The following is a 25,712-nucleotide window of genomic DNA, read 5'->3' on the forward strand; positions in this document are numbered from 1 at the left end:
CTGCAGTACAGCGTCCAAATGATATATTCAGCTCTACTCCTAAATGCTGCACTCTGATCCCTGCATGCATTTCATGTAGCCTATAGTACTATACACAATTAGCCAAAAACCAGGACTAAAGCTAAGGATACACATGAGCCAATACACAAAAAAAAGAGCACCTTTGCTGAACACAACACCAGCAAATCTGAAATAAGTGGCACTGGAGAGACTCTACCACTCAAACACTGTATGAAGTACCAAAGGCAACACACAGATCCAGCCTTCCACTGCCACTCAATCACGCAGAGCTCCCCTGTCTGCTACACGGGATCATTAGTACTCTTAAGAAAAGTCTTTCTTCAGGCTAATTCTAGCTTTGTTTTCTAGAATCACCTTGAGATGTAGGAACTTGGGAAATTATGGTCTGCCCCACAAAAGCATTGACTGAAGAGGTCAGGAACATAGGAGCAGAGTGGAACGACAGCTCAATCTGGTGCTCAGCAATGAAGAAGCAGGAAACAGTTCTCACTGCAGTCAAACGATTCACACTCCCCAAACTAACACTCAATAAGATCTGAAAGTCTTTAGATCTAAAAACTGTAAAACTGTACTTACAGCAACAGAGGATTCAGTAACTGCATCTCCATCATCACCTGACAGCTCTTGCAAAACAGTATTCGCTAAACCTGACAAACGGCTCAGCATCTTCAGCCTAAAACAAAAGAGAGTCAGAATGCAGCTACAGAGTCAAAACTGCTAAGAAGAATAAGCATCCCTTCATGCTTATCTCTAACGTTATAGAGGAGACCGGGCTTACAGGGAATACGTCTCCTCTGACAAGAGAGAAAAGCCAAAGTAAAACCTCAGGAATAAAGAAATGATCATGTTAATAACAGCAGCCAGGCTCTCTGAACACAATAGCAGAGGATGATTCTTAAATGAAGTCACTTACTTACAGGCCAAACATGGCCTGTAAATACATACAAGAAGCTTTTTGTTAATAAGTAGTGGGAACGGTCAACTCAGCCCTGATGCTTGCTGAGTAGATACAAGTGTGTCACCTTAGAGAGATGATGAGACCTGCACGTCACATATGTGACATAACAGGACCTTGACATAGGGGAATAGTCTGGAGAGGGCATGTTGCTCTGGCTCTGCTTAGCATAGCTGCTTTCCTTTCCTTGAAATTCAGGAGCTGAAGTGATTCAGGAAGCGGAGGTGAAGAAGAAGTAAAATGCAGCAGTACCAGCCAGAAATGTATGATTTGCCATTTTGAGGAGAATAGCAGATTCAGTTCTCCACTATTAACCCAGTCAATGGGATGCAATCCACCTCAGTAAGTTCACCAAATTCTAATGGGCAGTGGATAAGCCAAAGTATAGAGCTGCCACCCAGAGGGATCTCAACAGGCTAGAGAAACAGATGGACAGAAAAATCATGAAGTTCAAAAAAGGCAGAGCCCTACACCTGGGATGGAACAAACACAGGCTAGGGACTGACTGGCTGAGAAACTGTGTTGCAGAAGACAACCCAGGGATGCTGGTGGACAAGCTCAACATGACAGCAATGTGCTCTCACAGCAGAGGTCAACTATATACTGAACTGCACTGGTAAGATCGCAGCCAGCAGGCTGAGGGAAGCAATTATTCTTTTATTTAGCACTTGTAAGGCTACCTTTGAAGTACAGTGTCCACTTTCAAGCTCTGTGATACATGAAAATGACGGCGACAAACTGAAGAAGCACAGCAGAAAGCCCCCAAGTCATATGGAGGGGCTGAGAATGCTCAGCTTGTGCCTTGAGAACAATGGGTGGAGAGGGGGACAGAATTGCTGTCTTCCCTATAATTGCCTATTAGGTAGCTAAAGACAGAGCCAGACATTTCTTACGAGATGCGCAGCAGATGGACATGAGGCAGTGGACACAAGCTGCAGCAAAAGAAATTTCAATCATTAAAAAAAAAAAAATACACACAAGGAAAATTATAAAAAAAATTTCTGGAATAGGCTCAGAGCAGCCAAATCTAACTTTGAAGTCAGCCATGCTAAGAGCAGAGGGTCTGACCAAATGAACTCCCAAGGTCCCTTAAGACCCAAATCATTCTAGTATTCTATGAAGAAAGGTCACATGTGACACTTTGCATCTCTTAACAGAGAAGCTGAAGATCTGTCCCAACTGTAAGTCCATGCCTGAAATTGGCAAAATAATTTGTACAAATATAAAAGAAGCTCCAGTAGTGCAAACTGATACTAGGCAAACTCACATTAGTTATTGTAATGTAAACTATCTCCATCAAATGGAATCTTTCAGCATGACAAACTGGCTCTGTTTAGCTAGAAGTGGGCTTCTAAATCTGGCTACAATGACCCACTCATTCCTGCATGCCTTTATCCTAGTAAGGAAATTTTTCCTCATAGATTGCCACATGCTTTATTTTTCTGTACCAGTCACACCTCCTAAACATCTGATTTTGCAGATGTAGGAAGTGTCACAATCCATATTAGAGTATCGATAGCAGAACAGGGCATGTGAACACCAACCTCTTTTATGCACCCAGTAGCTCATAGCTCTGCTTATTCAGTAGTAGAGAGGTTTCCAAGGCGGAGCAGTCATACACAGGTCCTTCATACCATTCTTTTCTATCTCTTGGGTACTGACAGGTTGCATAGACCAAGACTCTTTAAGGAGAGAGGAAAAAAAAAAAAAGAGGAAAATAATTTATCCAACAGTAAAGAAATAAGCCCGTTTTTCATCCTACAAAGTACACTTTGGGATTATTATAGCCAATCACTTGCAATAAAAAGTTAAAATTCTTCCCCATTCGGGAAACTGATTTTCTCCTGTTCTTGCAGACGTGCCTTGGTTTCTTACGCTGTATGGCATGAGCTTAGTCTCTTCAGCCTACAGAGCAAAATGCTTCCAAAGCAGTTATTGAAGCCAAAAGACATGATAGAAGAAGCCAGGCCTCGGACAGTCTCTTGCAAAGAGTTCTAGAGGATGAAAGTATTCATGCAGCATACTGTCAGCCAGCCTGGACTGTCCACATTCCCTATCAATACAACGGCCAGTGAAAAAAGTACTGCTGCTTTGCTGATTTCTCACCGGCCTGAGTGAGACCGAGGCATGGAATTCCACAATAATATAGTTTTCCTGTTCCTTTCTTTTTTCAACATCAACTATTCACCAAACTGGTAATAAACTCATTTAAAGACCTGGAATCCCTGGTTCGTTATTAAAATAATAAAGAATTTACAGTTTTGTAAACCCCCACCCCCACAATGCCCCAGTGAGGAACTGACCATGCTGTCTTGGCAACAGTAAAAGCACATTTTAGAAAACAGTCACCCAAATGCAAAAATGCCTCTGACTGTTACCAGTATTTGAAGAGGCTACACCTGATCTTCCTAATTAGCATTAGGCCACAGCTTCTTAAAGTGGCAAATGCACAATATGTGGTTGAGATGGGATACGAGGTAATATAAGATGACACCATTTAGGACTGATAGAACCAACAGACAAATTGTTAGAAGTGGCATTAGAAAAATGGAATAAAGTAGAATCTAGGCACCTGCAGACATCTGTTGTAACCAGAAATATGTCTGGGCCTCAGCACATATCTGCATGCTACAGCTATTACAGTTTCAAGCTGGGGTACATGGGCCATGTTGAGAAGCGAGTGATTCCTTAGCCTTTGTCCAGGCTGCATTAACGTGCTACTGAACTTGAGATAACGAGCCTTGCGGGGCTTGGCTTACAGCTGGCTCCTCCACAGGCAAACAGAGGGACCAGGGCCTGTCTGCAACTACTGGCACAGGCATGGACTTCAATAACCTGAACTCAGGTCCTACAGATTCACGTCTTTTGCACTCACCTTTAAATTATATTCTCAGGTGAGCCGAACGTGGCAAGGGATGTAAAGGGGAATGAAAAGGGATTCTACAATTATATAAACAGCAAAAGGAAGCCTAGGGAAAACACAGGCCTGCTGCTAAATGTGGCAGGGTCCCTGATCACAGAAAGGGCTGAAGTCCTCACTGTCTCCTTTCCCTCAGTTTTTCAGTGGCAAGACCAGGCTTCAGGAATCCAAGTCCACTGACATCGGGTGGAAGGTCTGGAGCTAAGAAGACCAAGCTAGGGAGCACCAACCGGTCACACACAAGTGCAAGGGCCTGACAGGGTGCACCCAGCGGCGCACCCGGGCTGACAGAGCTGGAAGGAGTGGCCAAGGCCCCATCCAGAGCCTGGGCAGGCTGGGAAATGGGCCAACAGGAACCTGCTGAAGTTCAACGAAGAGAAATGCAAACTCCTGCACCGGGGGAAGTATCACCCCATGCACCAGTACGTGCTGAAGGCAGACCAGCCGGAAAGCTGCTCTGCAGTGAAGGACCATCACAGTGGACAACAAGCTGAGCACAAGCCATCAATACAGCCTCACAGCAAAGGCCAACGCCATCCCAGGCTGCATTAGGAGCAATGCCAGGAGGAAGGTGATTCTTTCTATCTATTCAGCGCTGGTGAGACCACGTCTGGAGTACTGTGTCCAGTCCTGGCTCGCTACAAGAGAGGTGCAAACTTGCTGGAGCAAATTCAGCATAGGAAAACAAAGAGAAGGCTCAGAGGATCTTATCACAGAATGGGTGAGGTTAGACCAGGTCATCTGGTCCAACCTCTCTGCTCAAACAGGACCACCAGCTGCCCGGTGACATAGAGACAGCTGCTCAGGACCACATCCAGACAGCTTTAAATATCTCCAAGGACGGAGGATCCCCAACCTCCCTGGGCAGCCTGTACCTGTGCTCAGTAACCCACACAGTAAAAAAGTGCTTCTTGATGTTCGGAGGGAACCTCCTGTGTTTCAGTTTGTACTAACTGTCTCTGGTCCTGTCACTGGGCACCACTGTAAAGAGCCTGCCTCAGTCTTCTTCAAACTCTCCCCGAGAATAAACCTGGGAAGAAGCCTAACATAGCTTTAAACACTGTTTCAAAGCCAACAGTCTGCACACGAGGTGGTAGCTGTCTTATGAATTAGCCTGGAAGACCTGTGGCAGGAACACCCCGGTGCTTGCACTTCATATTTACTTCTGACGTTATACCAGAACAGCATTATACAATGCTGGCCAATTTTCTTATAAACAGAAGTAGACAAATACAAAAGGACAGAGGTTATTCCATGTTCCACTGCCTCACCCAAATAAGTAAACAGTACTGCTTTCAGAGACAAGACTGTCGCTCTTCCGGAGTCATACTGACTTTGGTATAAATTTCCATTTTTGTAATTAATAGCAGAACACAAATGACCCCCACTGTGTACAGGATATAAGTGTTTGTGTTGTAGTACAGTTTGTGTTCTAGTTGAACCTGAAAATAATGTTTTGCTCAGCATTTCTAGGACTAATAAACTTTTGCTCATAAGACTTTATTTTCAACACTGTGACTACCAGCAGTGTTCTAGAAGAGGCTCCTTTACTCTGAAATATACCTCCCTTACTCATCCAAGCTGCCTAAACCCATTATTAGCCATAGGACAGTCTGCATACAAGCAGTAAGCAGTGCATAAATACATTTCTATCTCTAGGTATCAGCCATAAGGAAGACAGACTTGACAACGGTTTTCCCTAATTTATTCTATTATGCATTTTTTATACATAAAGTAAGTTTAATTATTTGCATTTCCCTTCTTTTGAAAGCAAACAGGCACTGAAGGCATCATTACTGTACACAAGCCCTGGACCAAACCTCTCCCACTGCGCAGAGGGGCTCTGAAAGGGACAAGGATGGAAGGAGAGCAGCAGATCTCGACCACCGCTGCCACCCACCATCCCAGCCCTCGGGAGCTGACAACAACCTTCCTCCAAGGGAAGGGGAAGCCAGCCCCGACCCAGCTGCAGGAGCGCTCGGTTGCCCCACTAGTCCGGCGACGAGAGCCTCCCCAACGCAATGCCTCCGGCGGCTTCACAGGGGAGAAACCTTCCCGAGCCGGGAACACCCGGACACCAGGTCTGACCGTCGGCGGCGGGCGGCACGGCCACAGCGCGGACACCGGCGTGGAGACGCCGGGCGGGACCACTGAGCCCGGGAGAGAGAGAACCGGCGCCGGCCCAGCCCGCCCCGCCGCTCCTCACCGCCCGGGACCCCGAGAAGCTGCGACCCCGCCCCCATTCCTCAGGCCCTGCAGGGCCGCCCCCCGCATGGCTGGCAGCGGCGTCCCAACGCTGCACGGCGGAGACCCCGGTCCGCGACGGCCGCCCGGAGCCGGACGACAGCCCCGAACCCACAGACCACACACACAGCGGAAAGACAGCACCAAGAGGCAGAGGGAGGCACCGACCTACCGCCGGCCCGCGCCCGCCGACCCCGGCACAGCTCCGCGATGTGACACCGATCCCGCCCACAGCCACCTCAGCACCGGAACACGCCGCGCAGGCTTCCGCCGGCAGAGCGGCCCCGCCTCCCCACAGGAGACTAGCCAATCATCTGCGGAAATACAAAGATAGACATGAGCGTCAGCGAATTGAGATGAAGCAGCCGCCTTGGCGTCATGGTTATCCTGCAACATGGCACAAAATCACCAATCCCGCGTAGGTCATGGGGACCCGCCCCATAACAAGGAAAGGACCAATCAGCGGGGGCTCTCTGAGGCGTCGGTGGGGCTGCGGTGAGGCGGAGAGCAGCGGCGTGTGTCCGGTGTGACACACCGCTCGGCAGGGGCGGGAGCGCTGCGGGGTCACAGGGTGCTTGGGATGAAGGCACCTCTGAGGGCCAACGAGTCCAAGCCCCCGCCACGGGCAGGGACAGATCCCGCTAGGTGAGGCTGCTCAGAGCCCCGTCCGGTCTGGCCTTGAACACCTGCGGGGGTGCCCAGTCCAGACCTGCCCGATTTCAGTTTCAGACTGTCACCCCTCGTTGTGTCACTGCAGGCCTCGGTGAAGAGTCTTTCTCCATCTTTCCTCTTAGGCCCCTTTATTGGTTGAAAGGCTGCAATAAGGCGTCCCTGGAGCCTTTTCTGGGCTAATCCCCCCAGCTCTCTCAGCCCCCCCTCCCAGCAGAGGGGCTCCAGCCCTCCCAGCATCTCTGTGGGCTCCTCTGGCCCCGCTCCAACGGCTCCATGTCCTTCTGCTGTTGGTGTCCTCAGAGCTGGAGGCAGCACTGGGGGGGGTCTCCCCAGAGCAGAGCAGAGGGGCAGAATCCCCCTCCTTGCACTGCTGGCCACACTGCTGGGGAAGCAGCCCAGGGTGTGGGGGCTTTCTGGGCTGCCAGCCCACGTTGCCAGCTCATGGCCAGTTCATTTACCAGTATCTCTGGGTCATTCTCCTCAGCCTTCCCCTCAGTCCATTCACCTCCTGGTCTGTTGATACTGGGCGTTGCCCCAGCTCAGCTGTAGGACCTTCCACTTGGCTTTTTTGAACTTCATGAAGTTCCTGAAGACTTGGTGAAGTCTGAGCAGCGCAATTGCCCTCACCTCCCAGCTGTCTCCATCATGTGTTAGCACCTACATTCAAATGCACTCCTGTTCCTGCTGCTGATGGGACAATTGTAGTCCTGTTGTAGGCTATTTGCATAGGTTCTGCACTGAGTTTGCAAGGCCTCAGGGCTGAGGCTGCTCTGAATTTATCATGTCCTGCCTGCAGCGTTGTTTCACTTGGTTTAGCTCTGAGAGCCATTTCTCTAATTATAGGGTGTCTATGGCTAATTTATCTTTCTTATTTATCCTTGTGTGGTACAAACATAGTTTTATATAGGTAATATTAGCAAGCAGTTATTCTGGGTAAAATGAGATATTTGCTGCTCTAACACAATGATGTAGAGTAAATGCAAATATAAATGTAAAAAGGAAAAGGTGTAAATTTATGTTAGTAATATATAGAATCAGAATTGTCTAGGTTGGAAGGGACCTTTAAGATCATTTAGTCCAACCATCAACATAACTCTGACAATACATGAGCCTAAGTGGAAGGAAAGAGAAGGAAGGAGAAAAAAACACAAAACAACCCAAACCAAAAACACAACAAGAAAAAAAAAAGAGAGGATGAAACCATTAACATCACATTCCTCCCAGTGAAGGAGTCTAGATGCTGACCACTTGCCATGACAACCCCCACCACAAACATCGGAGTGAACATCAGAATATCCAGAGGAGCAGCAGTCAGGTGCGTGTAACACCAGAAAAGGCATATAAACTAAGTGTGTGTGTCGCAATTTTAAATGTATTATTGCTATTAGTGCAACTTTTTTCCCCTTTATAAGCACTCAACCTACATTATTTTTCTTTGCTTTTCTGTAATTAGATCTAAACTAATGATGACTCTTGAACTAGACTGTTAAAATTTCTATTATACTAACAATAAATTCTTGATTTTACAATATGTATGTAGAGCCCCTCTGCTGTGAGGACAGTCTGAGAGAATTGGGGGGGGTTCAGCCTGGAGAAGAGAAGGCTCTAGGGAGAGCTTAGAGCCCCTTCCAGTCCATGAAGGAGCTCCAGGAAAGCTGGGGAGGGACTCTGGATGAGGGAGGGGAGCCCTAGGAGGAGGGGGAAGGGTTTGACCCTGAAAGAGGGGAGATGGAGCTGAGCTGTGGGGAAGAACTTGTTTGGTGGGAGGGTGGGCCCGCGTAGGTCATGGGGACCCGCCCCATAACAAGGAAAGGACCAATCAGCGGGGGCTCTCTGAGGCGTCGGTGGGGCTGCGGTGAGGCGGAGAGCAGCGGCGTGTGTCCGGTGTGACACACCGCTCGGCAGGGGCGGGAGCGCTGCGGGGTCACAGGGTGCTTGGGATGAAGGCACCTCTGAGGGCCAACGAGTCCAAGCCCCCGCCACGGGCAGGGACAGATCCCGCTAGGTGAGGCTGCTCAGAGCCCCGTCCGGTCTGGCCTTGAACACCTGCGGGGGTGCCCAGTCCAGACCTGCCCGATTTCAGTTTCAGACTGTCACCCCTCGTTGTGTCACTGCAGGCCTCGGTGAAGAGTCTTTCTCCATCTTTCCTCTTAGGCCCCTTTATTGGTTGAAAGGCTGCAATAAGGCGTCCCTGGAGCCTTTTCTGGGCTAATCCCCCCAGCTCTCTCAGCCCCCCCTCCCAGCAGAGGGGCTCCAGCCCTCCCAGCATCTCTGTGGGCTCCTCTGGCCCCGCTCCAACGGCTCCATGTCCTTCTGCTGTTGGTGTCCTCAGAGCTGGAGGCAGCACTGGGGGGGGTCTCCCCAGAGCAGAGCAGAGGGGCAGAATCCCCCTCCTTGCACTGCTGGCCACACTGCTGGGGAAGCAGCCCAGGGTGTGGGGGCTTTCTGGGCTGCCAGCCCACGTTGCCAGCTCATGGCCAGTTCATTTACCAGTATCTCTGGGTCATTCTCCTCAGCCTTCCCCTCAGTCCATTCACCTCCTGGTCTGTTGATACTGGGCGTTGCCCCAGCTCAGCTGTAGGACCTTCCACTTGGCTTTTTTGAACTTCATGAAGTTCCTGAAGACTTGGTGAAGTCTGAGCAGCGCAATTGCCCTCACCTCCCAGCTGTCTCCATCATGTGTTAGCACCTACATTCAAATGCACTCCTGTTCCTGCTGCTGATGGGACAATTGTAGTCCTGTTGTAGGCTATTTGCATAGGTTCTGCACTGAGTTTGCAAGGCCTCAGGGCTGAGGCTGCTCTGAATTTATCATGTCCTGCCTGCAGCGTTGTTTCACTTGGTTTAGCTCTGAGAGCCATTTCTCTAATTATAGGGTGTCTATGGCTAATTTATCTTTCTTATTTATCCTTGTGTGGTACAAACATAGTTTTATATAGGTAATATTAGCAAGCAGTTATTCTGGGTAAAATGAGATATTTGCTGCTCTAACACAATGATGTAGAGTAAATGCAAATATAAATGTAAAAAGGAAAAGGTGTAAATTTATGTTAGTAATATATAGAATCAGAATTGTCTAGGTTGGAAGGGACCTTTAAGATCATTTAGTCCAACCATCAACATAACTCTGACAATACATGAGCCTAAGTGGAAGGAAAGAGAAGGAAGGAGAAAAAAACACAAAACAACCCAAACCAAAAACACAACAAGAAAAAAAAAAGAGAGGATGAAACCATTAACATCACATTCCTCCCAGTGAAGGAGTCTAGATGCTGACCACTTGCCATGACAACCCCCACCACAAACATCGGAGTGAACATCAGAATATCCAGAGGAGCAGCAGTCAGGTGCGTGTAACACCAGAAAAGGCATATAAACTAAGTGTGTGTGTCGCAATTTTAAATGTATTATTGCTATTAGTGCAACTTTTTTCCCCTTTATAAGCACTCAACCTACATTATTTTTCTTTGCTTTTCTGTAATTAGATCTAAACTAATGATGACTCTTGAACTAGACTGTTAAAATTTCTATTATACTAACAATAAATTCTTGATTTTACAATATGTATGTAGAGCCCCTCTGCTGTGAGGACAGTCTGAGAGAATTGGGGGGGGTTCAGCCTGGAGAAGAGAAGGCTCTAGGGAGAGCTTAGAGCCCCTTCCAGTCCATGAAGGAGCTCCAGGAAAGCTGGGGAGGGACTCTGGATGAGGGAGGGGAGCCCTAGGAGGAGGGGGAAGGGTTTGACCCTGAAAGAGGGGAGATGGAGCTGAGCTGTGGGGAAGAACTTGTTTGGTGGGAGGGTGGGGAGAACCTGGCCCAGGTTGGCCAGAGAAGCTGTGGCTGCCCCATCCCTGGAGAGGTTCAAGGGCAGGTTGGAGGGGGCTTGGAGCAACGTGGTGTGGTGGGAGGTGTCCCTGCCCAGGGCAGGGGGTGGCACTGGGGGGGCTTTAATGGTCCTTTCCCACCCAAACCATTCTGTGGTCTATGATTCTATATGTAAGGTTTACTTCCTCTTTGTCCATAAACAAGATTTTGAACATAACACTGAGTTCTTAGTTTACGAATGTTTAGTAATGGTGTTTAACAAAGATAGAAATCCTCCATCTCCTTTACATACTGTCCTTAAATGGATTAATGCTGATAATTTTCGAGGCTCAGTTACACTAGTATCTCACTACATTTCAGTAACACAAACAATTTTTTAGTGGTCTTAATGTTTATCTGTGGCTTCAGTGTAAGTAGCTGAAACATTTGTGTCTTGTTGCATTGATTTTAGTATGCTCTTGAGAAAGTGAATTTGAGGTGGTACGACTTAAATTGTTATATGATGCTGGCCACAAAGGTAAGTACATGGACTGTTTAGCACTGTTCATCATTTCAGAATCTAAAATTACTTCTCTTTGTTTTATTATAAAATGTTGATGGATTTGGATTTTTTTTTTTGGTGGTGAATTACACTATAAAAGAAAGCTGTTACTGTGTTTTAACAAATACACGATGCTTCCCTCCAGTAACTGTGCTGAGGCTCTCAGGATTCCTGCTTTCTCCAGCTGTCTGTCTCCTGCACAGAGAACACGCACAGACAAGTGGGTCTCCCTCAGCCCGACACCTTACAGTGTCTCCAGCAGTTGGTCTGATGGGTCTTCCCCTTAGCTAGCTCCTCCAGCTGTCTCTCTATCAGAGACATATGCACCTGGATCCCAAACCACTTAACCTGTTTGCTGGCTGGTCTGGTTTGATATTCACCAGTGACCATACACTGATGTACGTACTCTCACTCGCTTCAGTCGCTGCCACTCAAGACAGGTGGGAACTGGTGACCCATGGTTTGACACCCACTGCTGGCATTAGATCCTCCCTGACTCCAGTTGCTGGCACCAAATACATGCAGGCTCCTGTGACCTGTGGTCCCCACTTCAGCTGTGGGCACCTAAATCCCCGTACACACACCGGCACACAGAACAGAGCTGCACAGCCAGAAAAAGAGTTAGAAATGTTAGAAGACAGGAAAGACTGTGCTGATCAGGCACAGGGCATGGCTGGACCCTCATATTGACCTGCAACCATTTTACACGCAACCAGCCCCTTTCCCTCCAGTTTCCTGTGCTTGTTCATCCCCAAACCATCTAGACCCATCCCTTTCCCATCTTCGGTTCTTCCCCTAAACATCCCATTATAACCCTTCTGCAGTCCCCAGGTGGTCCTTCACTGCACCCCACAATGTTTTCTGTACCCTCGGGCAATAACCCCACTGTCAGGTGCTCTGACAACCTCTCCCGTTGACTTGCTGTGCTGGGTGTCACCTCCAGGCCCATGGGGCTGACGGCTCCCCTATGACAGCCTTAGAAGGAGTTGGCACAGGGGTTCATTTCTCTTACTGGGTTATTTGGGTTCCCCAGGCTGTGGCTCTCTTTTTTTGCTCCTTCCCTTTTGTGCAGATGAACCTTTTATGGGTTGATTGCACTTGTGTGGTGGTTCTGGAATGAGCCAGGTCAGGGGATTACTTGGGTGCCCCCCCCCGCCTTTGTTCCTCTGTGCCCCTTTGTGTACGTGGAAATGACCTTTTTCCCACACAGCCCAACACTGATGATGGGCTACTTTTGTTATGCTTTCTGGTCCTGGACACTGAGTGATCCAACATTTCTATTTGAGAAAACAGACTCTCAAATCCAGTTAGAGAAGCAGATCTTTACTTCACCTCAAATCCCACGTCTTGTAGCCTTTCCCTCTTATCTTCATGTATAATTATATCAAAGTTAAAAATAGGGGAATCTACCAAATCAGTATAGCTCCTGATGCCAGTGTCTGATTAATCTTCTCACCCTTTCTGATTTGGCTCCTGAAATAGCAGTGATTTGCTAGATTATCTTGTACCTCTTGTCCACTCTAAGAAGACTGTTTGTATCATTGAAACTTTTGGGGTTGTAAATCAGCTTCTAAGCAGATTAACATTTATAATTGGCTTGTGGAAAGTTAGAGCCCTCGCTTAACTGACAGGAATGTCAAACGTGGACAGGAGCAGACGGGCAGTGCGGTGAGAGCAACAGGAACAGGATCATTTCTGTAGCACCCTTCTTCTGACCAGACATACACATGGGGAGCAACAGCAGCTCAACGGTGGATGATCTGCAGGCTGTTGAGATCCACCACTGGTACAAAAAGTTCATGACAGAGTGTCCTTCTGGGCAGTTGACGGAGCATGAATTTAAACAGTTCTTTGGGCTTCGAGGGCTGGATCCAGAGGCCAATGAGTACATCGAACAGATGTTCCGCACGTTCGACATGAACAAGGTAAGTTCTCTGTCAAGAAAATGAACTGCCTCATACTGCTTAACAGCAAACCAGCTCCTGCACTTTCAGAGGCCTTGGTTTTCTCTTACAGGCGATGGTGTAGAAAGCTGCTGAGGGACAGTAACTTAAAGTAGCTAAACACAAGGAACAAATCAATGTGCGTGGGTAATGACACAGGTAACATAAGCGTTAGGTGTCTACCTACCTTGTGAAAGTTTGTGTTTGAATTTTGAGAATTCCTTATTGTGTATTAATTGACTTGGCCTTGTTTTACTAGCAAAATACTAATGAAAGGCATTTCATTATTATTCTTATTCTTTTATGTTCTTTTTATTTTAAAATATATCTGTATTAGATAGTAGAGAATACAGGAATCAAACACAATAGAAATCATTATCACACTTACAGAGGAAGTAATTTCCAGGTATTTGGCAGCTGAAGTTGGTACTGCATGGGCAGACAATCTATGTGGCTCTCCTCAGCACCAGGAGATAGTTGTGGTTCTACCCCAGCCGGCAGCCAGGACCATGCAGTTTTCCCCCTTCCCTCCAGAAGGGTGGGTAGAAGAGAGACAAAAGGAGGGGAAAGGAAAGGGTAAAAAACATCACAGGTTGAGGTAAAGATAGTTTAATAGGACAATAACAGAAAAAGGAAAATAACAATAATGATGGTAAAGTAGTATACAAGATAAAGTAGTACACCACAAGTAACTCTCACCACCCAGTAATTGGTTGTCCAGCTCGTCCCGAGCAGTGATCCCCAATTCCTGCTCCCTGCCCACCCCCCATTTATATACCTGACATCTATGGTACAGAATATTTCGCTGGTCATTCCATCGTTCTGGGTATGCTCCTTCTCAGTTTCTATGGGAAGCTGAAAAAAGTTTTTGAATAGTATAAACATCAATTAGCAACAACCAGAAAGAAAATTCACTCTATCCCCACAGAAACCAGGACAGAGTATAGCATTTGGCAGAGCTAGGAGGTAGGTGGTATTCCTCACTGGGACAGGCGACCACTGGCTGTCTCTAAGGTAGGAAACAGTAGCCCCCACAATTCCTTTAAGCACACAATGCCCCTCACTTTCGCCATTTTTTTTTTTTTTAAATCCATATATCCTTAAGCCTATGCTTGCAGGCCTGTAGTCTCAATGACAGAGAAATCTGGGTTTATGGCAGCCTGGGGAAAAATTCAGCTTTGTGCTCTGCTCCAAGGTTCGGAAACGGCTGGAGCAGATGTCTGTGAGTTGAGGAGGAACTACTCACAGAGATGTGTGAAACAAGCAGGAAATCACAGGGAAAAGCTGAGGGACAACATGTGAGAAGGCGTAAGGAGCTAAGGAATGCTAAGGAATATTACAAAATTCTTCAAGATGAAAGAGGAGCAGTCAGGGTCCATTAGGTAGCTGAAGTCTCATGGTGAATGCAATGACTGGAAATGAGCCCTTCTCATCCTGAAGTTCTCTGTGTCCAGAATGATGATAGTGATAAGAAGGAGTTTTATAAACTAAACTGACACATTTACAGCTCTTGCACAAGTCTTTTACCTCTGCCATTTACTGGGATGTTTAAGGGCTTTTAAATTTGTTTGAGGACATTACACATTCCCAAGATGTCCTGTGAGGTCCATGTTATGCGGCAAGCAATGTTTTAAGAAGACTCTCAAGTTCAAATTTGGTCATACGAAAATAAAAAGCAATCTTCTAAATAAAGTGATCTCAAGGGGAATGAAGTAAGAGCGTGGCAACTAGTGGAGATGAACCTGCATCAGTTAATTTTAGCCTGTTAGTAGTTAGCCACTTAATATAAGCTCCTTTTATTAACAAGGGCAAGGAACAAGAGCACCCAGAGGAAGAGCCACCCTGTAATAATGCAGACAACTCTACTATGGACACAGTGGATAGATTTTCAACAGTTATTTTCTGAATTGCGGTCATGCTCTCCTTCCCACCTTTAGAGCTGGTTGTTCTGTTTTCTGTGAAAAAATGAAGTTATGAAAAACTCATACAAGGAGAGTACTACAATGATTCTGAATGAATGTTTTAAAATGTGATCCTTGCTGTAAAACAGCAGCGCTCTGCAAGTCCACCTGCCTTCACCTTTTACACATAGTTATTTACATCCATTCCAGAAAGGCATTCGATTCTTTGTTTAAATACCTTAATAAATGAAAGTTTCCTTTTTTTTTCTCTGTAATTTGTTCAAGTAGTTATTCTGAATCTTTGACAGAGACGAGCACTTTATTTGTTGTTTCTTTTTAACCGCTTCAAATTGTATTCAGTGTTAAGTCCAGGGATTATGAGCCTTTCCTGTCTGGCATTTTTCTTGTAGAGTTGCTTTTTGCGTTTCTTTGTAGATTTAGGAAATGGAATGTTTAAAAACCTAAAAACAGAACCATTTTTCCAGCTATCAAATCATGTTCTATGTATTTTAAAAAATATCTTCAGTCACTTTTTTTTCTGTGGAGCGTGTGTGTATGTACACATACTAAAGCTTTTCCCTCAGTCCAAGTCCCTCTGCCATTTTTTTCCTTTCTCTGGTAGCTGTGAATCTAAAGAGCAACAAGGTAAAACAATTCCAGAGCTGTAACTCCCTCTGTTCCTGTCATAATTTGAGTTCTGTTTTCCCACAGGATGGATATATTGACTTCATGGAATACGTGGCTGCCCTCAGCCTCGTTCTCCGTGGGAAGATGGAGCAGAAATTGCGGTGGTATTTCAAGCTCTATGATGTGGATGGCAACGGCTGCATTGATCGACATGAATTGCTCAACATCATTAAGGTGAGTCTCCAGGGGTCTGTGTGCTTTCCTCTTTCCTTAAAGACAAATGCCACCACACAAGTCAGACTACTCCCCCTATGACTGATCATGGATCATAGAATCATAGAATGGTCCAGGCCGGAAGGGACCTCCAAAGGCCAGCTAGTCCGACCCCCCCGCAGTCAGCAGGGACACCCCCAACTAGACCAGGTTGCCCAGGGCCTCGTCGAGCCTCTCCTTGAATATCTCCAGGGATGGGGCCTCAACCACCTCCCTGGGCAACCTGTTCCAGTGTTCCACCACCTTCATAGTAAAGACCATGTTCCTAATATCCAATCTAAAATTGCTCTTCTCCAGGTTAATGCCATTGCCCCTCGTCCTGTCGCTGCAGGCCTTTGTAAACAGACTCTCCCCAGCCTTCTTTAGCATCATTCCTTCTTTTAGCAGAATTCCCCTCAATCTCATAGTCCAGTGAGCAGACAGACAGACTCTTCTTTACCAGAACAGCATATGTTACAGCATAAAAAATTGTTTTAGCTGTGTCAGACCTAAATTGCACTTTTCAAGATTTCAGACTCCGTGACTGTCAGTTGCAGTCTCTGAAATGTGTCCTTCGTGTGTCCTTTTCCCCACGCAAATAGCAGTTGGATAGTTACTCCCAGCTTGTTTTTTAGAACCAGCTCCCAAATGTCAATGTAATGAAACATTTCTGACTGGCAAGTAGTTTGAAGAATGACTGTCAGTGGAAAAGATTGTATGCAGATAGCTATTGTGGGAGGTATTGGAATTACAGGCATAAACACAACCTTATGAATATCTCAGAATGAATCATGCTGGAAGTTCAGATCATTCTCTAGAGACTGGGGAAACTAGAAAGATGCAGAAAAGATTAATTGACCCTAAATAATTTACATTTCTGAATAAGAAAGGTCAGAGAATTTATTTGATAAAAATTTGAAGCCTGAGCTGTCCACAAATAAAACCACTAATAAGATGTTAATAATACATTCTCACCTGGATATGAATTAACACAGAGCTCTTGAGAAACAAACCCTGTGGGTGATAATTGGTGGCAACAAATTTACTGCCCTTGGAATTTTGTTGGTGTAGTTCAGTGTCTTTTTTGCAGCCTGAGGTGATATTTAGTTTTAGTAAAATGGCATTTGAAAAAGAATGAATAAACTTACCAAATATCAGAAGGTACAGGAGGTAAAAACTAGAAAATGAATAGTCTTAGAAGACGCTGGAATCATGTATTTCATGGACATCCTTAAACAAAGGAAACAATTAGGCATGAAAAAAAGAGAACCCTGCACTATATAGTTATGAATAAGATGAATTGTGGTAAACAGTAGTGAATAATGCTTAAGCTTTCTCAAGCTGAAAATGAATTTCCAGTGAGTTTTAGGGAGAAGTGGGACACACAGGAAGCAGTATATAAATGGAGATTGGGAAAGCAAGAACAGAAATAAATGACCGTGGCATATAACAAAGGAATTTCATAATGTCATGTGCAGAGGGTGTTTGATGGTGTTCATTGGGCTTGGTGGACCACAGGGTAGTATAAAGTGGATCAGTTTTGTGGATCGTGATTCTGCCATTTCTGCAGCATTTAGCCTCTGCCCATGCAGATTTAGGTTGATCCTCTGGGTTTAATTACTCATTCCATGCTCCAGAACCACGCTCCATTTGCACCCTTCAGTGCCTGCTGTAAAGCCTGGTGATTTCTGCAGCATTTTCCTGTGATGCTGATTCATTTGTGTGGGGATAGTACAGGCGTGACTGTCGTCTTCTGAACCTCGGCTGACAGACTGCAGTGGGATTAGTCTATCATTTTGGGAGCCATCAGGCAGCTTCCTATTCTTGCTCTTTTCTTTTAGGCTATTCGAGCTATTAATGGTGGTGACCATGAAACTAGTGCAGAGGAGTTCACCAACCGGGTCTTCGACAAAATTGATGTGAATGGAGATGGTAAGATTCCTGTCTTTGTCATCCAAGTCAGACGGTCTCTGTGCTACAGAGACACCCATGCCTTCCTTTCTTGATTGAACTTTATGCCTCTTTATTTTATATTTGCTTGTTACATGAATTCTCACCCAGTAATGCATTCTCCATGACTTTTACTGAGGCTTTTTTCTCCCTGCATAATCAGTATGACAGGATTTGTTCCCTGTACTAAGTCTCATAGAATCATGGAATCATAGAATCGTCTAGGTTGGAAGGGACCTTAAATATCATCTTGTCCAACCATCAACCTAACTGACAAAAATAGACACCCACACAACAAACAAGGAACATCATCACTAAACCAGACCTCCCAGCACCACATCAGCCCGTCTTTTGAACACCTCCAGGGATGGGGCCTCAACCACCTCCCTGGGCAGCCCATTCCAATGCCTGATAACCCTTTCAGTGAAAAAATTTTTCCTAATATCCAGCCTGAACCTCCCCTGGCGCTGTGTCTCAGCTGTGTTCTGTCCACATGAGTTTGGTTGCGGGGTTTTGGAGTGGTTTGCTTTTTTTTTTTTCCTTTTTGTATGTTGGTGTGTAGCTTATGTCAGAGTTAGAAGTGGAGATACTAACAGATGGCCCCAGCTGCTCCTAACTATTTCAGCAGCAGGGAAAGGAAAAACTGGAATTTAATCTTGAAATTCAGAGTTTCTTCGCTGGGTCTGTAACAGGCAGTACAGCCAGCACACGGAGTGCCATGGACCAGTCAGTCAAAACCTGGTCAATGGCTCTGGAGTCGCTGTGTGTCCCTGAGAGATTTTTCTTTCCTTGCTACTTCATGTGCTCATTACCTTCTGACGGGCTCTTTTATTGTTCCAGAAGAAGTCTGCTGAGCTGGTTCCCTGCACAAGGGCTATTTGGCCTAGCTGGCTGTCACAGCTTCTTTCTGTCACTTCTTTTAAACAACCAGAGTGGAGCAGGTTAAGACTATGACAGGTTAGGCCAAAAAGGAGATGGTTAATCTAGCTTTATTTATAGGAAGCTATGATCCCACTCCTTAGCTGTGCACTTCCTCTATTCTTTCTTATGTACCCTTTCCCTTGTGTGGGAAAAAAAAGGAAGCTGGAGTTGCCTGGATATCATGGAAGTTTCATATAAGCTTAAAAAGACTCTCTGATGCCTCTTGGTGCTATAGAACAGTGCATGTATAGTAAGTGGTCTCTAAAGTTAGATTACTGCACTCTTCCTTCTCAGATGTGGATTGGCGCGATTCTGATGCCTTCTGTCTGTGTCTGACACAGGTGAACTTTCTCTGGATGAATTTGTGGAGGGAGCGAGGAAAGACGAGGAGTTCATGGAGGTTATGATGAAAAGTTTGGACCTGACACACATTGTGGCCATGATCAACAACCGTCGACATAGCGTATAAATCAAGCTGGGAGAAAACGCTGTGCCAATAGACAGAAGGGTGTACACACACCAGAAAGGAGAGACAGCATTTTTAAAACACACAAAATTTCCATGAACACATGTATGGAAGTAGGAACAGAAAGACACTGCTATATTTGTGTATCTGCGTGCATGTTCCTGTACAAATATTGAAGCTCAGCCACATACATACAGGGTAGGTTCAGAAAAACTGGATCTGGGTGGCAGTATTTAACTTCTTAAAATTTAAAGGTCAAGTTTCAGGGCACAAATTTCCTCCTTATTCTGTGTCCCAGATTGTTACTTTGCAATGGACTAAAAGTAACACTAAGTTTGTGAAGAGCAGTAACAGAACTGGATGATGGAGTGTGGAGCATTTCTGACGTGCACAGAAGAAGAATTTCAGACCATTACCAATGTAGAGAACTACCAAAGGAATGTAACTTTCACTGTTCTTGTTATGGTATTAGATCATGAACACCAGCATGTTTGTCCCTACCAGATGCTCTTGGATTTGGTCTCTACAGAAGTAGCTTTATTCGTAAGATCTCAAGAGCTGAAAGAAAAAAATCAGTCTTTAAGGCTGATGATAGTGACAAATCTGTTCCCAACTGCACTGTCAGTAATGCTGCTTTTTGCAGTTCTCTGTGATCACAGAACTCTACCAAACAAGCCAACAATTTAGGAGCAGCTTTTGTAACCAGAGAAAATATGCTACTCGGTTTCCCAAAGCAGAAGAATTACCTGAGAGATCAAATGTTTATTACGCTCATTGTCCTACCACACTCCTCTCATAGAACTGAATAAAGGAAGTATGTGGGCATGATCCTGATATCACTGCTTCACACATCCTTTATGGGTCTTTCTGTTTATTCTTGGGGAGAAAACCTAAGAAGCAAAAGAAACAACTCAGCAAGGTGACTCATGAATTCTGCTGTCCATGTGAACACTGGAGTTATGCTCCAGGTCAGTGCTGCCACAAGTGACTCTGTGTCTTTGTACGCAATGGGGAGAGTGACGTAGCATGGACAGAAACAGAGCAAATGTGTCTTGTTCACTAATGTTGGGTGTCCTGGTTTGCAGCCCAAACCATGGCATTAGGTAAGGTCACAAACAGAAGCTCCATTGAATCTGGGGAAAGAAGCAGAAGGTAAGAATAATTCGGAGTGCTTATGCTGTAGTTGGGTGTTTTTTTCCTGTGCAGAAGAAGGACTTGCAGACCTGTAACAAGAAGACTTTAGAGTGGACTAAATCTTGCTTATATTTAAGCTTCTGTGATGTACATGTGTTTACTGAACAAAGAGTCTAGGCTGCCATTTAAGTCAAGGGAGATTTATTCAGCATTGTCACCAGAGCTTGAGAGCAAGTGACCGTGTTTAGAGCAGGCAGCAGCATTTGCCAGGTGGGCTCATACCCCAGGTCCCACTGGCATGTGGATGTCTGCAGTCTTAGGGCTTCTGAGAGGAACCACAACCTGGCTGGTGGCAAACAGGGCTTGGTTCTCCAGAGGATTTTCATGAGTGTCTGCTGTTGGACTCTGCTGTCCCTCTGGACTGAGGAAGGCAGAGGTTGAATTCATCCTGTACCTGTTGCAAGTCCTCGGTTTCCTGCAGTTTCGTGAGTCAGTTACGAGTAGAACTGCATTTTTATTATCATCTGACGTACAGATAAAAACCTGTTTTCAGTTCTTAGGAAAGTAAAGAATTTTTCTAAATGCAGCAGATGTATTAAATCACCAAGAAATTGTAGCTGCCAGCAGTGTTGCAGCAAGCTGCTATATACACTGTACAGAATCCTCTTGATGTTCCTAAAGGAGAAGGGCAGGTACACAGCACATTCTCAACAAGAATCCTGAATATTTGTAAGTGGAGTTTATATTTTTTTAAATAGACATTACAGAAAACTGGTTCTTCCTTTGCTGTCATTGCTGATAATGCTGGAAGGTTTCCCAGTTAAGATGCAGTTATGGGGTTTGTAATAGACAAAAAAGCCACATCATGCTACTGTGACCCTAAGTTGCAGATGTGTGGTTTGTTCTTCATGTTTCTGTTCTTCTGTTACTGGATGATTTCACTGTTTTTTGGCTTTGCAGCCAGCGTGTTCTTTGAGACCAATCTGACAGTATATGTGCCTTTGTCAGAAGCGAGGGGAAGGGGAGAGGAAATCTGTAAATTTGTTTATGTAAAGGGGAGATAATTGTTTTCTGACCTACTCGGCTTTCTTTGTACAGGCAAGATTAAAAAAATGTACAATAAACATATATTGGAACTGTTCGCTTTGATAGAACTGAAGAATTAGGAGGAGGACAGAATGTAGAACTATGTCTTGGATTCAGAGTTTTCAAATATCTCCAAGGATGGGAACTCCACAACTCTGTGTAAGGGTGAGGGCTTGGAGCAAGGGGTTTAGGATGAGGGAATGTGGTTAGGGTGTAAAGTATTGAAGTTATCATTTGGGATGTGTTTGACATAGACTTGCATGGACTTTCTCTGTGGTTGGGGGCATTTGAAATCCTTTTACCCATGTCCCCTTCCTCAAGCCACCAGTGGTAGAAGGACCCAGCATGGAGATGTCTCACCCTCCAAAATCATTTACGAACCCTGCCTAACACCTATCCCCAGGACACAGTGGGAAAAAAAAAAAAAAAAAAGAAGGATCATCCATAAAACAATTTATCATTGTACTTTAAGATAAGTACTGGGGGTAGTTTAGCCAACTTATGCTCTGACAGCTATTATATCTCTGTGTTATTTATAACTCCAGCTAAAAAAATGAGCTAAGACTTCGAAATCTCACAGAGACATATTCAAACAACAAATACTACCCTAATTGCCTTTATTAACAAGAGCAACACGATTGGCCCTACCTGGAGTGCTGCATCCAGGTCTGGAGCCCCCAGTGTAAGAAGGACATGGGCCTGTTGCAGTCCCTGCCTAACACCTATCCCCAGGACACAGGGGGAAAAAAAAAAAAAAAAAGCCTTCAAATCAAAATCTAGACCTTCAGCTTAGATTTCTCCTCCCTAGCTCTGAGTATTAAACAGATTCCTCTCATCCTGATCAGGAGATATGCCTGGGTGGAGGAGCGTAGAGATGTGCAGGGATGGGTGGAAGAAGGCACTTGGGAATCTTCCTGACAAGACAGGAAGCAGTGAGGAGCGTAGCTGCCAAAACATTGGGGACCTTAGTTAGCTGTCTGATCCTCCTCTCTCTCTCCTACAGAGTTGGAGGGGATCTGTCCCTGATGTTCATTATAATATCCTGCTCTCAGAGACCAGTGGGCAACTGCTATGTCTCCCCACCGCAGAGAAAGATGCCTCTAAGGAGGCTGGACTCCACTACCTTCTTTCACAGATCTCTTGCGACATAGAGACGATGTGTGTAAGAGACCAGCCAAGCTTGTTGCCTGCCCCTTTCTCCTCCCCAGACAGAGCCCTGGCCCTGTGTGATCTTGGTGTTGACGGGCTGGTAAATGAGGGAAGATCAGGCTGAACAAGGCAGGACGGCAGACATGCTGTGCAGGGATGCCCGATGCCTGCAGTGAGTCTCTCCCTCTGCAGCCACTTCTGTCCTACTGACAGAAGAGATGGAGAGAGGTTTGCTCAGCAGCCACTACTTTGCTTAGGCTCCACCGCTGGCAAAGGTCTCTGCCTGCCCAGCAACATCCCAAATGTCTCCACATCCAATGTAGTCTCCCTGAGGAGTGCAGAACCTCAGCTGCTGATGGCTGTGGGCCCTCTCTTTAGATCTGATTTAGCTGCTCACAGAAAGTACAGGCACCCACCACAGACACTCCCCCAAACCCCTGGGTGTTGATGCTGCTGACTCCACAGCCCTGGGCTCCCCACAAACACCTTGTCCTTCATCAAGAAGATATTTCCTCTGCAGGGATGTCCTTGGTCAAGGCTTAGCCCAAGTTGTTCTCTCAGAGCTCAGAGAAGCCTTTTGGGTTTCCCTCCACCAGTGCCAATTCCTTTGCTCACCTCGAAGGTGGCTGTGGCCCGACACTCCCTTCCCCCAGCTCAACCCTTTACTCAGCAGGTGCAGAGTCACAACAGCCAGGATTTGCCAAAGCTTTGCCCTGGGCTCTCGAGCAGGCACGTGCCTTGGGATGGGGCAGTCATGTCGACACCCCTGCCACACACCACGTGCAGGATGAGCTTCCAAACTGCTGCCTTGCAGACAGCTGCAGCTGTGGAGAAGGCCCAGGTGATACATCAGGCTCTTGGGGACATCCTGACCCAGCTGAAATGAAGCTGCTGTTGGTGTGTGGAAGGAGAATGTTTCTCCTTTATGGGTATCCAGTCAAGGGCAGACAGAGGAAGACATAGACAAGTAAATACGAGGGCACCAACCCAACCACAAAACCTGATCAGCCACACTAATTGACGAAGGCATGCGGCATGCAAGAAAGTGAGAATGCTTATTGCAGCAGTCTTACCTGATCAGGGACCTTGTCAGCCGGGAATCGAAGGGAAAAAGCGGGGAGAGAGACACAAAATATAGAGACACGGACGTGACAAAGTAACATGGAGACATCGGCAAGAGACAAGCCTGGCCTGGCACAGCAGCTGATGAGCTATCGAAGACCTACAGGCACTGCTGTGACGAGCTGACTGCGACCCAGGAGAGACCCCGGCACCGGACCGGCAGGAGGATGAAACGCTTCCGGGCAGCCATATCGACCCGCGGGGCACGCCGGGAGTCGTAGTCCTCTGGCGCGGGAGATGCTGGGAGCTGTGTCTACCCGCGGGGCACGCCGGGAGTCGTAGTCCTCGGGCGCGGGGGATGCTGGGAGCTGTGTCTGCCCGCGGGGCACGCCGGGACCCGTAGTCCTCGGGCGCGGGGGATGCCGGGAGTTGTAGTCTTCGGGCGCCGGCCACGCCGGGCGCGCGCTCCGGCCCCGCCCTCACGCCCTGGTTCCGGCGCACGCGCAGCGCTGGGAGCGGCGCGAGCGGCCGGCGGTGGTCTCCGGCGCTGGGCTGTGGCGATTGTTCCCGATTTGCCTCGTCGTGGTGTAAGTGCTTGTGAAAAGGTAACCCTCCGACAGGGACTCGCCTTTCGGAGTAGCTGTGGTGGCTGAAGGTGGAGAGACCAGGAAGAGACAAACCAGCTGAAGAGTAAAATGGAGCGAAGGGAAAGCTGGTGCTGTGGGCAGGGAGAAACGTGGGCTCTCCTGGTCTCAGCCCACCAGGTCACCAAAATACAGCCCAGGGCCTGTCTGTAACCAAAGGTACGATAAACCCCTGTACTTGGGTGTGTACCCTATCTATCTATGATTCTGTGATTCTTTATTACAAAAAAGATCTTGGAATATAAAAATATATTTTAAAATATTTATAAAAAGATCTTAGTGTCAAAATAGATGTCTTAGCAGAAAGTTTAAGTAGATAGTCTACATAATAAGTGTTAATGTCTAAGTAGTTCTAAGCTTAAGCAGACATTCTATTTAAGTGTAAAAAGATAACATATTTTCCCTAAATCTGTATATATATTTGTAAATGGATACAGAGGTGTAAATGCCTGTGCTATAGATGGTTCTGAACTGCAAAGAAAGCCTATCAATAGGAGTTAAAAACTTGCTCTCCCTTCTAACCTCTCCTGGAGGCATAAAAGGGCTTTCAGAAGCTCCCCCTTTTTGCCTCCCAGTTCGGGCTCCTCCAAATGGGGCCCTGCCCCCGCAGGGCCGCACACACTGAGCAGGAGCTGCCACCGCAGCACAAAAGTACCTGATTCTGGGTCTGCACTGGGGAAAACCCCCGTTTTTTTTGGGAAAAATAAATAATCCCAATCTGAGGCAGCGGCTGTGGCCACCCGGGCTGCGAGCAGGGCCAGGGCAGCGAGCGGGAAGCCCTGCCCGCCGGGGAGTGGTTGTGGTCCCCGGGTGGAGGGAAGCGGGCTGAGGGCGGTCACCGCGGCCCACCCGAGAGGCCTCAGAGGGGACACGGGAGGGGGCGCGCGCCCGGCAGCCAACGGCCGGAGCTGCGGGCGGGCAGTGGCCCCGCCTCCTGGCCCATCTCGGCCACGCCCCCGGCCTGCCCGTAGCCACGCCTCCTGCCCGCCCTGGCCACGCCTACAGGGGAGAGCGAGCGCGGATCCACAGAGCGCAGGGCTGTGCCGGAGCGTCACGGAATCACAGAGTCGTCTAGGTTGGAAGGGACCTTAAAGATCATCTAGTCCAACCATCAACCTAACGCTGACAAAAAAAAAAAAGAAACAAACAAACAAACAAAAAAAAATTAATCCACATTATTCCCGGTTGCCCACACTCAACGAATGCACAGGCGTGGCGTCGATTCTCTGGTTCGGGTCTTCCCTGGCAAAACTGCGTGCGACTCGGGCGGGTGCAAAAAATACAGCGCCGTTTCCCCGATTTCGTGGGGGGTCCCAGGTGCCCAGGGGGTTCCTAAGGTGGGGTACGAGATTTTCCGAGGTGGGGCGGGGAGGGAGGTGTTTGGGGAGCCCCAAAACTT

At 46.8% G+C, this 25,712-nt stretch overlaps 2 protein-coding genes across 5 annotated transcripts in view; one reads left to right on the forward strand and one right to left on the reverse strand.

Moving 5' to 3' along the window:
• The window catches only part of GOLGB1 (golgin B1), a 49,575-nt gene extending 43,205 nt beyond the window's left edge, over window positions 1-6,370 (reverse strand). For 3 of the 4 annotated variants that reach the window (XR_001414097.1, XM_014961860.1, XM_014961858.1), the window contains exons 1-3: window positions 6,309-6,370; window positions 2,521-2,658; window positions 598-694 (exon numbers count right to left, since the gene is read on the reverse strand). Coding sequence is in view for 3 of the 4 variants with exons in the window: in XM_014961860.1 (XP_014817346.1) it covers window positions 598-687 (90 nt within the window). In the remaining variant the exon portion in view is untranslated. The remainder of the gene's footprint in view (window positions 1-597; window positions 695-2,520; window positions 2,659-6,308) is intronic. The other variant, XM_014961859.1, reaches the window with a different exon arrangement.
• Window positions 6,371-12,905: 6,535 nt separating this feature from the next.
• LOC106899924 (guanylyl cyclase-activating protein 1-like) lies at window positions 12,906-21,789 on the forward strand. Its single transcript, XM_014961863.1, has 4 exons — window positions 12,906-13,103; window positions 15,734-15,883; window positions 17,743-17,833; window positions 19,114-21,789. The coding sequence occupies exons 1-4, from the start codon at window positions 12,906-12,908 to the stop codon at window positions 19,239-19,241; spliced, it is 567 nt and encodes a 188-aa protein (XP_014817349.1). The 3' UTR covers window positions 19,242-21,789.
• The last annotated feature ends 3,923 nt before the right edge of the window (window positions 21,790-25,712 follow it).

This window comes from Calidris pugnax, unplaced genomic scaffold, assembly GCF_001431845.1.
Source record: "Calidris pugnax isolate Ruff unplaced genomic scaffold, ASM143184v1 scaffold993, whole genome shotgun sequence".
NCBI classification, from domain to species: Eukaryota; Metazoa; Chordata; class Aves; order Charadriiformes; family Scolopacidae; genus Calidris; species Calidris pugnax.